The sequence below is a fragment of the Halichoeres trimaculatus genome, unplaced genomic scaffold (genome assembly GCF_033239565.1).
Source record: "Halichoeres trimaculatus isolate MK-OKI-2021-1 unplaced genomic scaffold, fHalTri1.1 fHalTri1_scaffold_23, whole genome shotgun sequence".
NCBI lineage: Eukaryota > Metazoa > Chordata > Actinopteri > Labriformes > Labridae > Halichoeres > Halichoeres trimaculatus.
Window position 1 is genome coordinate 20,371,184 of NW_027437201.1, and position 17,291 is coordinate 20,388,474.

Below are 17,291 nucleotides of genomic sequence, written 5' to 3' on the forward strand. Positions count from 1 at the left end.
AAACTATGAAACCGAGCAGAATCACAAACCCCGCAGCACATCACCTTCTTTTCTTCAGTCACATGTTGCTGAAAGGTGATTTTGTACGATAAAGTTAAAATAAAGCGAAAAGTTAAGTTTTTTTAATCTCAGGGTCATGATTTAAATATGAGCTGTTATTTATTAATGCTGTCACTTTGTCTTTGAGGTGTTCATGGTGTTTTAATGTCTGTTCTGTGCCTCCAAACTATGATGTCTTAGTACCGTCACGCCGTGACCTTGTGTTTGAAGTGGAAGCTGATAGATTATCGCCCGTGTAGACGTCAGGTCTCATCAGAACCAAACCAAACACCAGCAGTAGCAGAAATAGTGCCGTCCCTCTGGGCGGACTCAGATCTCTCGTAAACCGACCCCTCATTCTTTACATTCTTGTGAAACTTGTGTACAAAGTTCACATTTGTGTAGTTTTGGCTTATGTGACCTGAAGCGACTGACGCGACCTTTATCACGCCGTAATACGACTCTGTTAGCTGATGGAGTGTTACAGAGGGAAGTTTGGATTGCTAATGATCAGTGCTGTATTTAACTCTGCACTCAGTGTTTTTAATAAAGATTATATTTTATTAATTTTCTTAAAGGAGTGGTGTTATCTATGCCTGTTTCTGTCACACCGAGACTCTCTGTGCTTTTGTGTCTCATATCAAAACATTCAGTCCCTGAAGTTAGCCAGGTCTGATCTGTGTGTCATGTTAGCACGGCTGTGACTGACCTTCTGTGCAGTGACTAATCTGTTATAAGCTTCCTATAACATTGCTCTCGATTTCACTGGAGCACAGGAGACTTTCCACTGCATCACTGATGATCCATGGAAGGTATGTGCTCTGCAGCAGCTCCGTCAGCGTGAGCTGAATCAGTCTTTTTGGTGTCAGTAAAGGCAAAGCAAATGGGTTAATCTACAAACTCTGTGACTATATGTCGTCAGCTAGTCTGACTTTTAGACTAGTTTGTTTCTTGGGATTTAAAATTCTGTCTGAACAACTTAAATTCGTGAATAAGGAACATCCTGAGCTGCTGCGCCAGTTAATTACAACTGTTTTATGTTAAATCAGTGATATTTCAGAGCTTTTTAAAGTATAGAATACAATAGAATGGAAAAGAAAATACTTTATTTATCCACGAGGGGAAACTCAAGAGCAGTCACAGCAGCAATTAAGAAAACTAAAGTATTAAAGTGTATAGAAAGTGCAAAAAGCTCCATAAGAAAATAGATGCTGACAGCTTGTCCATCATTGTCCAGTCAGCCAGTCTCCACCTCCACAGGGTCCAGGACTGAGCTTCTTCAGCAGTCTGTTCAGTCTCTGTCTCCTGGATCCTGTCTGCTCACAGCAGGTGAAGCTCCTCCAATGTGGAGTTGGTGTCTGGTGTTAGCTCCGTTAGCCATGTCTGTGAATAGCATGATGCTACTCTGCCTTCTGGTATTCTCTCTGTTGCTGGGTTAGCACGGCTAGCTTACCCATCTTATCAGAGATAGATCTTACGTTCCCAATAACGATGGATGGAAGGACAGGTCCATGTCGTCGCTTCTTAGCTCACACCTGAGAACCAGCACGTCGTCCTCACCTCCTTCTCGTCACCTTGTGGGAAACATCAGGCCTTGCACCAGTTAGCACTGACATACTACAGGCTGCTAACAGCTGATTCCACATGTAAACAATGCAGCCATGGTTACATGTGGGATCTCCAGACAAACACAGGAGCAAAAATAGTATAAAATACCATATATATCATATACATCATGTCATCACATATATATTATTATTATTGTTGCTGTTCTCATTTAGTCTGAATTTAACTTCAAAGAACGCCCCATACTCCATATTAACTATAAAAGACTCAAAAAACAAATAAAGAAAACATAATTAACATAAATAAATACATTAACAAAACAAAATAGACACTAAACAATGTAAAACTCTCTTTAATCATAAATAAATACAACCAGATGTTCAATAGTAAACACAAAATCCCGCATACAACTCAACAGCTAAACCCAAATACTATCTTTTCAAAATTACACGTCAACATTCACATATTCACACCCACTACAACACACACTCACACACGCATGCACAAACACATACAAAGCCCGTGCGGTGTCATGGCGCGAACACGCTTCCAGAGAAAGTTACTGAAACAGACGTTAGCTTGTCTCAGCGCTGTCTTCTCACTCACACAGCTACTACAACACTTTTCCCGCCACTACACACACCAAAACGTCACAAACTCTCTTCTACAACTCTACAATAATTATCAAACACGATGTGTACTGGAAAAACACGTTTTTAGCTTACCTGTGGATCAAGGAGAGACGAGGAAAGACGAGGGACACGGTTAGCATCTCGCTCTGATGTGTTCGTTTAATCTCAGCTGCGCATGAGCAGAACAAGCTGCACAGTCCTCCCTGGCTCTACAGCGGCGCAACAGCGCGCTCTACTGACACTTTTTGGTATCGATGTGTTTGATGTCGGTTTTGAATTTGATAAATCTGTTTGTACACAATAAATTAAAAAATAGGAGGTGTCTGTTTTTATACAAAAACTAAAAATAGCATGTGCCAATAATAAAAAGGCAGTTGTGTATAAAGATGACCACTCTTAGAAAGTCTCATTAAAAGACATTCAATCCTTGAGGAGGTAAATTGGAGAAATATCCAAACAGAGTGATTTTAATCAGGCGATGGACTATTTATGGCACAATCAGGTTGATTTCTATCCTTTTACTGAGATGTTCAAGGGGATCAAACAGGAGCAGTTTCCCACAAGGTCAAGCTCTCGATGTGGGCCCTGATACTAGACAAAACAAAGGGTAGAGGTCTAAAGTAGTCTAAAAGAGCAGGTGTTTTAACAAAAACCAGGAAAACAATAGAAACTGGATCGAAAATGATATGGTTTTAATGACATCAAGTTATCCAGTGGTTTGTAGAGCTTTGTCCACTAGAGGGCGCCCCTGCTCCCATAAACAGGTTCAGTGAAAAATGACTGACAAATCAAAGTGACATTCCCAGCATGTTTATTTCACAGAGACACAACACAAAATTACACAATACTCATTTTCAGACACAAAAAACTTAGAAAAACTGTTAAAGTCACTTAAATCATTTTAAATAAGTTTCAGAAATCAACACACAAAAAAGTAAATTATCACTTTTTACATATTTTAGACATTAAATAATCATATAAACTCAAAAAGTTAATAAATAAGCAATAATTAATTTAAAATTTAAAGTGCTGTCAGAAACATGTTGAGGATCCAGATAAGAAACAAGTCAGCAGGTTGAACCAGGTCGGTGGAAATGTATTAATAGTACACATCCACTGACCTGAGACAGATCAGTTCTTTAGTGTTCCACGGAGAACTGAGGACTGCCCAAAGCGTTTAGACCCATTCCAAGAAGATCATCAGAGTCCACGTTCAAATATCTCTCATTGTTTGGTGGTGGTTCAGACGGACTCGGGCCTGCCAAAGAATTCCTGAGCGGGAGGAACCGAGTGAAGGGGACCGCGTGTTGGTCTGGGGAGTGTTTGGATGCCAGAGACACCGGGACTCCATGGTGTGAGGAGAGGAAGCGAGTGTATCCGTCTGCCAGGAGCAGCTCTCTGAAAGAGCAGTCAGTCTCCACGTAGAGCCTCTGAAAGTGACAACACATGTCAGTGCTTAGCGAGGGGCTTTCAGGACACAGACTTTAGGATGTTTGGTATTTTTAGCTCTCTGTACCTGCCCCCTTAAACGGCCTTCGCTGTCCACACACAGGAACAAAGACGACGACCTTCCCTTGATGGCGATGCTTCCTGGTTTGACTGATTTAAGCTCCAGCACACCTGGAAAAGTCAGAAGATGAGTTTTTCACCTTAAGTCCTGAACCTACATGTGTGTTACTGATTAATGAGTCAGATACTCACTGTTCAGGCTCTGAGCTTCACTTCCTGTCACTCTCCCATCAGCAGTCATCTGCAGATACCTCCCACTTCTGTGATTATCTGCAACCAGGAGAATAAAAACAGCAATTTTAAGAATCGTCTTCCTTATTTACATCAAAACAACATTACGAAATGATCCCAACAAGAGGGTTATAAATACCTGAGTAGAGGTGCACTTCTCTGACCTGATTACTCAAGTCTAAAAGTGGGTTTGAATCAGGGAGATAAAACGACAGACAGCACGGCAGCAAGACGATGAATATGAACACAGACAGATGAGAGGGAAACAGAACCACAAACATCTCCAAAACAAGATAAAAAGGAATAAATACAAAATAAATATCTTTATAATACTGTAGAATAAATAGTTTGCAGCTCAAGCTTCTTCTGTTTGGTCAAGTCTTAACAGGAGCATGTTTTGGGTCCTTTTAAAGGGCTCTGGAGAAGGAGGTCCCTCTCCCTGAGAGTAACATGTGAGTCAGACGTTTCTACATATTTAAACTGTGATTTAACGTAGAGAGGAAGACCTGTGTTTATACTCTATGTATGGACTTCTTCCGGGCTTGTTACTGTAAGAACCACTTCTAAAATGTCAGGTGGGATCAAACCCAGCCGAGCCGACGAGCACTTAAACGGATGGGTAAATACTGATGTGATGTTTCCGACAGTTTCTATTTTTTACACCTACAAAGTTTGTTATCAGAAAGGAGTCAAGATGTTTTGACCCAGTTGTGTAAAAATGACTCCCCATAAGACCTGTAAGAAAACCAAACTCGTACTTTAAAGGCGCTATAAGGAACTTTAATGTTTGTTGATTCTGGTGACCCTCTTATAGAGAATCAGTGTCTTCTCAGTGTCTCCAACTAAAATGTATGAGAATAAGGGAAAATAATTTTAAAATTACTTATTCTCACATGACAACTTTAAAAGAACACAAAAGTTTGTTAAAGGTAGAGTCTGCACAATTTTCCAATAAAAAAAAAAAAAAAAAAAAAAAAAAAGGAAGTCAATATTTACAGCACTAATCTTGCTCAATCGTCACTTCTGGGCCTCTACACTTGAAAAAAATATTGTTGTTGATATAAGACACATTCAACTTATCAGTCCAGAAAATGTCTTGTTTGGGTTATTTAAAGACAAAAATGAAGTCTGAATTTTTTGTAACAGATTAACAAAAAAAAAATCTGCAGGAATGAGAAAAATTTGCTCGAAAATTTGCTCAAAACCAGAAAAATGACCTCTTTTTTTGTCTTTGAATAACTTTAAATAAGACACTTTTCTGGACTGGTCAGGTTAATGTGGCTCATAATAAGTCTAAAAAGACATTTTCTACTGAAATAAGACAAAACACTTGATAGGAGTTCAGTTTTTGCAGTGTATTTTTTTTTTTAAATACAGACTGAAACGAATAACAGTAGAGATTTTCTGATTACAAAAATGCCCAAAAAGGAGATTTTAGGTAGCAAAATTTGGGTCTATGAATTTCAAGTCTATGAATATAGGGGTTGGAAAAAATTGATTCACATATGTGAAGTGTATATGCAGTGTATACATGTGTGTCAGCGTCTGCCTCAACCCCCCTCCTCTGCCTGGATGTTGATGTTTTTGTTGTCTGAGGGCGTTTCTAGGCAGAGAGTAAGTGTGGTTGCATCAGCCAATCCCAGCACACCCTGGGTGGGAGTTACTTAACGTGTTGATTAGCAAGTGGAAGAAGCTAACCAGAGCAGCTACGATAGCGGATGCAGCGCGGAGGAAGAAAAACAACCAAAGTCAACCCAAATGCCAAACAGATAAAGGTCTTTCTTAAACGAGGGACTCGACTTTCACTCACTTTCAGGAACCTGAAGAGCAGCATGGGACGAAGAGCGACGCAAGTTAGCTTTCTGCTAACCAGGTATGTGTCAAACACCTGTGGTTTGCTTGCACTAACATGTTAAGTCAGGTGCACGGCTCTCAAGTCTCTCCCGCGTAGAAACGTGATGCTACAGGTGGTTGCTGGGCTAGATAGTGGGTTCACATTTTCACGGACAGGTAAGGAAAACTCCTGCAGACCCTACCTTTAAGATATATTTGTGCTAGATAGCTTACATACATAAATTGTTCAACTTTTACTATTCAAACAATAATCCTGACACCAGAACCATCTTTTTGTGTCAGGATTACAATGATGATGATGTCGAGTTTCTAAATTCCCAAACTGCATCACTTGTTTCCTTATTTTGTACTTTCTCAAGGGCCACAGCACAATTAAATACCGAACATTGACTCACACTTAAAATAGCTTTGATCACGCTTTGTCACGCATGTCGCGGCTACTTTCCGTCCAGACCTCGGCTTTAAAAATACACACATTTCACCACAGCAAAGGAATGCAGCACAAACACATCTCCTCCACGTCATCTGCTGAATAATTTATAACAAACAACGGTGAGTGAAGGTTTATGGTGTTTATCTCTCTGAAGTGTGAGTATCTGTGAGCAGACGGAGGGAAGGAGTGGGTGAAACAGGTTTCCAAGCAGAAGATGAGTGTTTATGTGACTGCAGCTGTGTGCTCACAAGAGGCTCGACGTCAGCTGGTAAACACACGTGGTCAGAAACGGGGAGGGTGAATGAGAAACTTCCTCTTCAGAGAGCATTAACGCTTGTTTTATGCCATTGTTAGTTCTCTGAAGTGGTCACGTTAAAGCTTCTCTGTTGATCAGAGTCTCACAGGAAAAAGGAATGACGTGTTTTGACCTTTATCAAGTCTTTTAAGTGTCTGGGAAAACGATAGATAGATTCCATGGCACAAAGCTAATCAGATATAATCACTGAGCCTTTACACTGTTGGAGGTCTGGGTTTAAAGAACATTTCATTAAATAAGAGAAGTGTGGAGATATTTCTTATCTTCAAAAGCAAACAAAACACACTATGTTATCAATTAATGTGCATTTAGGTTGTAAAGACCAATTCAGCCAGGAGAGGGCACCATCGTGCTCCAAAACCATCCCTGTCATGGTTGTGATGAGTGATTGGCTTTTACAGGGTGGCTAGAGAAAAACAGACACTGATGTCTCTCTATGCTCTCAGAATGATAACTCATGATCCCAACAGTAATATCTTGTGCAATCAAGATGATTTATTTATTCTACATGATTGTGCACTCCAGATGTTATTTCCAAAGCTACGCCTGAGTCGAAGTCTCTGACAACACCATGCCAGCTTATTAAGTTTAGAAGTGAGAAAAGAGATCCGTGTTTTGCTCTGCTGAAAGTGATTTCTGTGATTAATTTTGTAGTGATGGTGGACACTAGGGCCTAACTGTCAGACAGAAAAAGGACAGAAGAGCAAAGAGAAAGATAAACAGGAGAGAGATAGAGCACAAGCAAAAAGCTAAAAAGGCTAAACTGTTTGCAGTGGTCTGTTCAAATTTGAGAGTCTATCAATAAAATGAAGAGTGAGGTTACGTTAGCTCTGATTGGTAGATAACTGGCAGGACATAATCAGGATTCACTAACGTTACATGTCTCAGAGCACCGAGCTGCCGATAGCACTACATATGGACGGCTACTAAACTACTGTACGAACTGACGCTTAGCTTGCTGTCTCGTTAGCTTACAGATACACCATAGAACCAGGCTGCCGATAGCACTACATATATCTGGCTAATGACGTACGGTACAAACCTACAACATTAGCTTGTTGTCACGTTTCAAACTGTAGCGCTACCTAACTGTAGTGATAAATACCTTACCTTGTGGCGTATCTGGTAAAAAAAAAAGAAAAGAAAAAAAGTTGACTTGAACAAAGAAAATTTGTTCCAAATCAAACACACGCCTGGTTAAAAGTCACATCTTTAAGACAGTGTGTGTGAGACTCCGGGCCAGAAGGTGGCGCTGCAGTTACATTAAAACAGATCCTCATAGCATCTTTAAGTCACAGTGTTGCAAAGATTGTTTAAAAGCACTGAAAAAAAAACACCTAATTACACAACATTAAGATCCAAAAACAAAACTTATGCCCATTAATCTTTTTAGATATTTATGTTTTATGCTGTATCTATAATGAAGGGCAAAGCACATGTTTGTCAAAGTAATGTCAAATTAATGTTAATTAATGATTATTACATCTGCAACCAGTGAAGTGTTCAGTCTCCTTTTGAGCTAGTTTTTTTTTTTACTATTTGTTTGATCTAAATAAGCAGAAAATGTGTTGACAAAAGTCAAAACCATCTCATAAAAAAGAAAAATTTGAAATATTTTGCACAATATTTTTCTGAAATATTTTTGTGAAATATTTTCACGTTTTGTGTTCAATTATATGCATTTCATAAAATATCTGTATTCTAGTTTTTTTGTGAAATATATTATCCGTGGTAAAATGTTTGATAAATTGGCCTTTCAGGGCCTCCGTAGCCACTCTCCTCTCCCCTCTCTGGGTTAAAGAACTCCTTCAGCAGCCTGTTACAGGTATGTTTTTTTTTAATTACAGCTTTTACAATCAGTATCATCATCATTATTATCATATTATATTCAATTATCATCACTACTCTCCAATAATAGGAATTTAAATCAGAACACAATTTGATTTTTTTTCTCAAAATGTACACATACAAGTAGCATATCTTAAATGTCCATAATTTAAAACATATTTCCTTTTTCAACCTGAAAATGAAATTACAGTCAGTCTTAAAACTAAGTATGAAATGAACATACAGTTTAATACACACACCCACACACACACATACTGTACATACATACATACATACAATAGCAGTTATCATAAAAAATGATAAAGTACACACATTTTACAAAGTCCCCAGGCTTCCACATCGTTGGATGATTGATATCATGACGTTCACTCTAACATGGTTGATTTGGCATGCATATTAACACAAATGCTTAACTCTTTTTTTTTTAATCCGGTTTGAACAGGATTTTGTCATAAAAGCACTTTGCTAATTGTCTCATTGTCCGTCCTATTCACATTTGTGCATTTCATGTCTGTTATGGCTTAAGAACATACGTTTCTTTCCCTTTGAGTTCACTTTCACTCCTCTACCCCAGCTCCCGCTCCCCAAACCCAAATGTTTTTTCTCTTTTTTTGTCGTTGTTGTTGCTAGGCAGAGTATGTTCTCGTCAGTCTGAATCGCCTGCAGGGATGGATGCGTGTCGGGGAGTGTTGTTCTCTTGATCTGAACAGGAATGCATTCTCCGTTTTTAAAAAACTATAAATTCATTGTGTCGACAGTGCCATCTCACACTCAAAGAACAGAAGATGTATTCACGATGGTCACTTTCTACAGGCCACTTTCTACAGAGTCAAACAGCATCATGCCACAACTATGGATGGAGGATGGCGTGAGAGAAGAGAGATGGACGAACAGACATTCACTCGTTATTTTAACATCTTTTCAGAAAGCATTCACGCAGTGTCTTTGATTCCTCGAGGCGTCTGCCCCGAATGTCGTTGGTCATCTTCTAGAGTCCGTTTTTGATTTTTATCACCAGTTTGTTTTTTTTAATTGTCTTGAAAAATGTGTTGTTGTTTTTTCCCCCTTGGATCAGGATGAAAGAGGAGGGTTTCTATGAGGAAAAACAGAAACACGTAAAGAGCGACAGCAGCTTTGAGCCGAGTTCACTCAGGCTATCTTTAGCTTCAGATCACAACCATCAGCGAGGGGCTGTCTCACCTGGTGTGCTTGTCTTTTAGCAGGAATATGTCCTCACAGACGCCGACTCCCCTCTCGGGCCAGAGTTTACTGATGGTGAGAAAAAAGGAAATGAGAGATTACGTTAATGTTTAAGAAAAAACAGATCAAAGCCCAGTAACTTTGTTCAAACAGAAAATAACACCCTGTAGTGAGTAAGAGACTCAAAAAAAGACCATAAGCTACATCTGCTCACCCTCACTCTGGACTTTCCTCAGGGTGACGGAGGGGGTGGCAATGGCGGAGGCACGGAAGTTGGCAGGTAACGTTTCTGAAGAGTCAGCAGTCATCCCGCGCAGATCCTTCTCCCTGAACATCTTCCTCCATGACGGCGACCGTGTAAATGTTTTGGTGCCGTCCTGAAGAGGCAATTGAAACAACCCGTGGTCAAAAATAGCAACAGCTGACATCCAGTAAAAATCATCCCATTGTAAACAATATTTGACCAAAGTGAAACTGATGTTTGTTTACACCACAGCTAAAATTTCCAGTCTGAAATGATGTGACATTTAACTTAAAAAGAGCAGAAAAAGAAATGTAAACCTGACAGGTATTTATCAAGAAAAATGAAAGGCAAATACAAAAACATATAAAATATAAATTTAAAAAAAGAGAGAACAAAAATTAAAGACACACAAAATAAAAAAGGAAGATCTAAATTGACAAGAAAAAAATGCTATTGGTTTTTTTTTTTGGTTCTGTTTGTTTTATTTATTGAGTCATTGAGATTAGTATTCCCAGAACTCACTTGAAATGACAAAGGATGGGTACCGAATTAGGTACTTTTATAGGTACTGACCAAAATCTGTCAAAAGTACAGGGTACCGATTCATGTTAAACCAAAAAGTACCATGTTTAGGTACCCAAATGCATCCTTGTGACTCTGAGGGAGTGGGAGTGTAGGCGATTTTCCATGGTGGACATGAACACAGCATTGCAAGGTTATGCGCTGGAGTATAAACACGTTAAATTGAAAAAGAAAAAAATTCACCACATAAACACTAAAAAGTACCAAAAATTGGGACCGTTGAGTACTGGTACTGATTGCTAGGTACCGGGCATCTGTACTGTATCATTTCAAATGTGAAAGGTACCCATCCCAACGCTCATCCTTTTTTTTAAAATTAGATAAAACTATTATAATATCATTCTTTTAATGATAATTTTGTTATATATAGGTTATATATCAATTAATAAATATGCTAAGTTGGACATTTTTTGTATTTTATTATAAATTAATCAATATTTTTTTACCACATAAACACAAAAAAGTACCAAAAACTGGTACCGTTAGTAGGTACCAGGCATCTGTACCAGATAGTTTTAAATATGAAAGGTACCCATCCCTAAAAAATGACATGATGTTTTTTTTATGTTTGACTTACATTTTAAATATCCTAATGTTATTTTATCAAATCCATGTTATGGTTTGCATAAAAAATAAATAATTAAATAAATAAATAAAAAACAAACAAACAAAAAACCTGGAAAAATTGTATCAATGATGCATTGAAAAGTGATATAATGACACAGAGTTTCAATAAAAACAGAATTAAAAAAGGAAGATAGAATATAAACAGAGGAAAAGGCAAAGAATTTAAAAAAAAAAAGACTGAGAAAAAAATCAAGAAGCGAAACACAAAGAAAGAAGAAGGAGATAAAGAACGATGAGCAAAAGAAAGAAAGACGAAGGACAGAATGAAAAAAGTGGAAAAAGGGATTGGCAAGTAAAAGAGTCAGGTAAAATAATCTGTCCTGAAGGATTTAACCAATCAAACTATTTCAGTCTTTCATCGTCTTTACGTTCGTTAAAGGTTTGCTTTACTGTACCTCATCTGGCCTCCGCTCTGTTCCCATGGAGATGAGCGCGTTGTACTCCTTCTCCAGGACCTGCCTCGCCTGAAACAACAACAACACAATCAGAAATACAAAAACACTGAGCTGAACTGAGGATTGAAAACATCACATGACAAATAAAAGAAGCTACACAGCTGCACAGAAACTGAACATTGCTGAATGAGTGGATTAGAGAAAGGTACCTGTGTGTTCTGATTGGGTATCTGGAGCAGGAGAGCTAAGTCGGTGTAGTCAAAGGTGTCGTCCAGCGCCAGCAGAGACCCGTGAACTCCACTTTCTAATAGATTATCTGCGAATTCTTTCAGACCTATAGACTGGACCCAGCACATCACCCGCTCATTGGACCAGACCATCACGTCTGAGGAGGGGGGCACAAAGAGGGGGTCCAGTTTAGAGTTTAAAGAATGAAGAAATGTTTAATCTGTGACCGTGAAGAGGCCTCACCTTGGTTCTGGTGCTGGCTCTCATCCCTCCTCCGCTCCAGCTCCTTCCTGTCGTAGTTTAAGCGCTTTAAGCACATGATGCCGTAGTGGAGGCTCACCCTGTGGGTTAGAGATGTGAAATGAAGATCATCTTGGACACTTAGTCTGAGACCTTAAAGCGATCACATCCAGATCAATGTGGATTTGAGTCCAGACAAAGAGATGACTCTTAGTTTCAGACCTGTGGAAACTGTCCACCATCTTCAGCTGGCCCCTCAGTTCTTTCTTGGTGAGGTGGTCCAGCATACGGGCGTCCACCAGGGACTCCATGAAGTAGGAGCGGTACTGTGGCAGACCTAGACTGGGGAGCCACTCATTTCCCACCCACTCATGGTTCATGTCTCCATAGGCCAGGATCTGGAGGGCAGAGGACATCATGGATCAAAACAAACAGAATGATCACTTCATAGTAGTGATGAGTATTGACAGGATTTTATTAATACCAATGCCCTTATTGATTCTGCTTATTGATCCGATTCTTAAACAATTCCTCCTGTGAATTTTCTCTGTACAAAAAGTAGCTTTACAGGTTTTCTGTGTCAACATTTTACTGAGTTTATAAATGAATCTGGTCACTGGATCTGGATATCTTCGGACGTAATTTAAAAAAAAAAAAAATGTACGCCATTGACTGAAGTAGGCCATCTAGTGTCTTGAAGAGGTTACAGCAATCATTTAAGTTGTTTGGAACCCTGAGCTTGCCATAGTTACGCTGAAGTCAGCCATGAGCCTGTGCTATGTGCTGTTAACAAAGACTAACTGTGATATGTTTCTGTGATGAAAGTTGACACACTGATGTAAAACCAAATGTATGCTAACCGTTAGCATCAAGCTTGCACCATGTTTTCTCTATGGTTCTTGGTACTTAAGAGATTTATACCATGTTGAATGTTAAGAGAGTAAATTTAATTTCTTTTGTGTCTTTAAGATGCTATGAGGAGGATCTGTTTTGATTGCACTCCCTCGCCACCTTCTGGCCTGGAGTTTCCGCACACTGTCGCAAATTACTTCTAGTGAGGCGTGTGTTTGTTTTGAAATTAAGTGAAGATCGGATCGAAACAAATTTTCTTTTTCAAGACAACTTTTTACCAGATACAACGCACCGAGGTAAGGTATTTATCAGAACAGTTACGTAGCGCTACGGTTTCAAACATGACATTAAGCAACTGGAAGCTAACGTGATAACAAGTAAACAGGCTAATTAGCCTTTAGCACATGCTCTATCTCTCTCCTGTTTATCTTTCTTTTGCTCTTCTGTCCTTTTTCTGTCTGACAGTTAGGCTCCAGTGTCCTTCATCACTACAAAATTAATCACAGAAATCATAAAGAAATCGAAACTTCATCAGCCAATGTGGTGTTGTCATAGAGACCGAGATGTGCCATAAATCAAACCGTACCCGTTCGAAGCTAAGAAGTAGCAATTTAAAATAACCTGTAACCAGTAAACTTGGTGCTAATAATCTCATAAAATCAGTTTCAAATTCCTCTCAGCTCCTTTAAGTAAAATTTCAAGCTGAAAATCCTAAATCAGAGTTTTATGGTAAACTGTTATCTGACTGCTAAGCTAAGATAGCGCCAGTAGAATGATAATTTCCCTGGCTTAAGGTAAATCTGAAACCAAAAAAATGGGTTGGACCTTATTTTGATGCCCAGTCTTTGTAAATAATATAAAAAGGAGTGTAGCCTGGATCTTTCTGTAAAGCGTCTTGAAAACATTTTCCAAACATTGATACGATAGAATAATAATGAACCAATTTTCTCCTTGACCTCACCTGGTCCCAGCTGAACTCCTTCTGCTCCTTGTGGTCGAGGCAGGAAGAGCAGTCAGAGAGAAAAAAAAGGGAGCAGATAGTTGCAAGGAGGAGGAGGAGAGATCACCAGGAGGAGCGTGTGTTTGCGTGTGTGTTACAGAGAATCAGGACCAAAGTGTAAAGAAGAGAAGGGGGAGGGCAGAAGGGGGAAAAGTTTTGTTAGTGAGTGAGAATTAGTTGGAAAAAGCACTACATCAAAACAGATTCTGAGGGGAGAGTCAGGGCAAGGAGAAGCCAAACACGCCTGATCAGAGACAGAGAGGAGAGGCCGATCAACACCAGACTGAAAAAAAAACAGTTAGTGATAAACAAAAGGAAACCAGTAACCTCAGATTGTTTGTTTACGTTCAGAGTAAATGTGAAGTTCTTACTGGTTTGGTTGCTGCAGTGAGAGACTCCATCTCTGCGTGGGTCATCCAGATGTTACTGGTCGACTGTGAAGACAGCAGACAGACACAAGCTCAGTCCACTTCTTTATTTGTTCATATCTCAGCTGTCTGAGTCATTGATTATTAGCTGCTGTGTTTTCTGAACAGATCCTCACAGAGCGAGTGCTCGCCGGCGCAGACGGACTCGTGAGGGAGACCATTTCCTGGATGGCCAGGCGCAGCTTGAGCCGGTGCAGAGGGTTACTGATGCCGATCTCTCTCTGGATCTCCGTGTCCGACAGGTTAGCCATGATGGCGCCACTTTTCACATTGGCACGACACGCCGCGACGTACCACGCCGGCATCCCAACCCACAGCTGGATAAACAGAAAGAGGATGTAAGCATCAAGATGATACTTCACACTTGATCAAGTGAGGGGTCACTTTCAGCAGCGAGAGTCCCAACGCGACCCCGAGGCTAAAATTAACCCCAGCTGTTTGGATTTATCCTGGTGAGGATGTGATGTAAACACATCGGTGACACCAACACCCTGACCTGAAACCAGTCCCTGATTGAAGAGGCCATACCTCCAGCCACGTGACAACAGTCGGGCCGTCCCACGAAGCGAAAGGCAGACCCTGACGACAGGCTTCCTCCAGCAGGTCGTGTCTGGCAGGGAGAGAGGAGAAAGACGAGTTTGACAGATTAGATTATTGAGATGATGCCCAACCACAACCTTTAAAGCAACTTTTGAACCGTGTAACAAAATCCTTTTTGATATGATGATGAAAGGGACCGAGATGGCAGACTTAATGGAGAGGCTTTATGGAAACTAGATTGTTTCTGCCATGTGGAGCTAAATTTAAGGATGTTTTAAATAATCATTCGGCTATTGACAAAATATTTTGTTGCAACAATGTCACACAGAAAATCTGATGGTGTTGACAAAAACACACTCTGGAAATTATAATAAAAATAAAACATGAGAAACTTAAAACTTTTAGAAATTATTTATTAATACAATTTTTTTTTGCCTTATCTAATGATAAAGTTTAGAGGCCATCTTTCTTTTTACCAAACACTACTTTACATGTATCAGGCTAGCTGATAAACATGCTACATTTTGCACTAAAATCATACACTAGAATATAATAGTTATTAAAAATTATATTTACTCATAATTGATAAAGTAGAGAGTGAAGTTATAGAAAATAAATGGTGATAGTTTGTATGTATGCACACTTTGGCCACCCCTACTTTAGTCACTGCCCTCATTGTGACACCCCATTCTGAACATCTGGACACACCCCTGCACAAAGGCACATTGTAATGTTGGTAACAGTGATTTAAACAGTGATGAATGATTTGAGAGCTGAGAATTGTACACTGCAAAGACCCGCCCGAGCTCTGTCTCTTATTGGTTTTGACCACAGAATGATCCTACCATGAGTGTGTGAAGTAGTCAAGGCAATTTTGGTCTGATATACAAGAGCGATTTGAAACATCTGGAAAAAAGGTCTGAATTCTGAAGTCATGGCGGCTTTTATATTAAGATGGCAATGCCCTATGGTCATTTGCATGTAGCGGAAACCCTGCATCCTGTTTTCCCTTAGTTGCTAGCTACCTTTGGCTTTAACTGAAAACACATGCATATGTGTTAAAATTAGTGCTGTCAGGCGATTAAAAAAATTTATCTAATTAATTACAGGATTTGTAATTAATAAATCTAATTAATCGCATTTTAATCTCATATCTGCTTAAGGTCCCAAAATAAAGACTTTGAATTCCAGGACATTAAAATTACATTAAAAGACATTTAAAAATAAGGTGGGAATATATACAACACATTTTTAGGTACCCTGAGGCAAAAGGAACAAATGAAAAAAGTGTTATGGTTCTATCTTTACAAAATCTACACAGTCCTGCACCTAAGGTAAGCTGATTTGATTTTTAGGACGTTTTTTGCTTCTGTTCACATTTTTACTCGATGTGGACTGAATTTTCACTGCAATATGAACTTCTATACTTCTATGAGGTCAGGAGAACCAGGGCTAAAGGCTAAAAACTGTGAGGAACTATGTACAAAACACTTTTTTCAAGTCTTAGATCAAAGAAAAGTGAAGTATTTTCAGTTTAACATGCTCTAAACACACAAACTGTTGCTGATTGGTGCAGAGCAGCCCCAAGCTGAAACATGACACCAGGAAGATGGAAGGAAATTTTCAAAGAATTCTTTAGATTTAAATACAAGACATTTCTCAAAGATTCGGGGCTTGTTTGATGCAGTAGAGAGTGTAAAATTATCTGTTTTTTTTTCAGAATTGAGCTAGAGCAAACGGTTGATTTTCTGCAGAATTTCAAAAAGGACGAGTGAATAAACAAGATGTGGACAGCAGTCCCCTTAACAGCGCTCTCTCTTGCCCCCGGTTCAAAGCATGTTGCTAGGTGTGATACATTCAGGGACCGTCGGAAATTTGAAAATCTGACGAGAACACCACTTTTTTCATGTAGGACAAACGGTTTGTAAATGCTAGACATTTGAAAATAAGTGCGTCTTTGAATGCCTCGCGGGTTTGGGATCCAGATTAATCTGTGTTAATTTTTATGACGCGTTAATTTGCGGTTTAATTAATTAATCTAATCAACGCTTTAAAATGACAGCCCTAGTTAATATGATAAATAATATCTAAATGAAAATATTAGGTTACACTTTACTTTTACTTCTCCCATCGTTTCTGCTGTTTCCAGAGAAGCAGGTGATAAATAGCTGCTTAGTTCTTGAAAACAGAAGTTAGCTTCATTGTTTCCTCTGATAATTACCTTTAAAATGTTCAGTGCACAATTAAATTTCCCAATAAGCAGTCAATAGTTATCTATGTGTTATTTAATTTCACCAAGTTCTTAAGTACCAGTTTGTTGATCTGCATAATTGAGATCAGATGCTAAATGATAAACCTTTATGATTAGACCTATAATGTTTTTCATGATACAACTGAAGCTTCAGATGTGATATTCACCCGGAGTGGGGTTGTAAATTGGCCTGACCTGATTGTGATAGACACTGCGAGTACAGGCGCACTGCAAAACACAATCTGTCCAGAAGTTATGTGTTAATTTTCAACAAAT

General features: G+C 39.2%; 2 protein-coding genes across 5 annotated transcripts in view; both read right to left on the minus strand.

Annotated features, from left to right (window-relative positions):
• Positions 1-3,272: 3,272 nt before the first annotated feature.
• fgf21 (fibroblast growth factor 21) lies at positions 3,273-4,781 on the minus strand. The gene is made up of 4 exons (XM_074663725.1): positions 4,117-4,781; positions 3,939-4,016; positions 3,754-3,857; positions 3,273-3,667 (listed from the first exon to the last, which is right to left on the minus strand). The coding sequence occupies exons 1-4, from the start codon at positions 4,256-4,258 to the stop codon at positions 3,377-3,379; spliced, it is 615 nt and encodes a 204-aa protein (XP_074519826.1). The 5' UTR covers positions 4,259-4,781; the 3' UTR covers positions 3,273-3,376.
• Positions 4,782-8,459: 3,678 nt separating this feature from the next.
• Positions 8,460-17,291, minus strand: part of LOC141784776 (liprin-alpha-3-like) — a 37,879-nt gene continuing 29,047 nt past the window's right edge. The window contains exons 22-32 of one of the 4 annotated variants that reach the window (XM_074662640.1): positions 14,753-14,834; positions 14,341-14,541; positions 14,168-14,230; positions 13,758-13,784; positions 12,167-12,342; positions 11,948-12,045; positions 11,686-11,861; positions 11,477-11,545; positions 9,843-10,005; positions 9,629-9,697; positions 8,460-9,521 (exon numbers count right to left, since the gene is read on the minus strand). In XM_074662640.1, the coding sequence (XP_074518741.1) occupies positions 9,645-9,697; positions 9,843-10,005; positions 11,477-11,545; positions 11,686-11,861; positions 11,948-12,045; positions 12,167-12,342; positions 13,758-13,784; positions 14,168-14,230; positions 14,341-14,541; positions 14,753-14,834 (1,108 nt within the window). In that variant the 3' untranslated portion in view covers positions 8,460-9,521; positions 9,629-9,644. The other 3 variants (XM_074662639.1, XM_074662641.1, XM_074662642.1) reach the window with 3 other exon arrangements.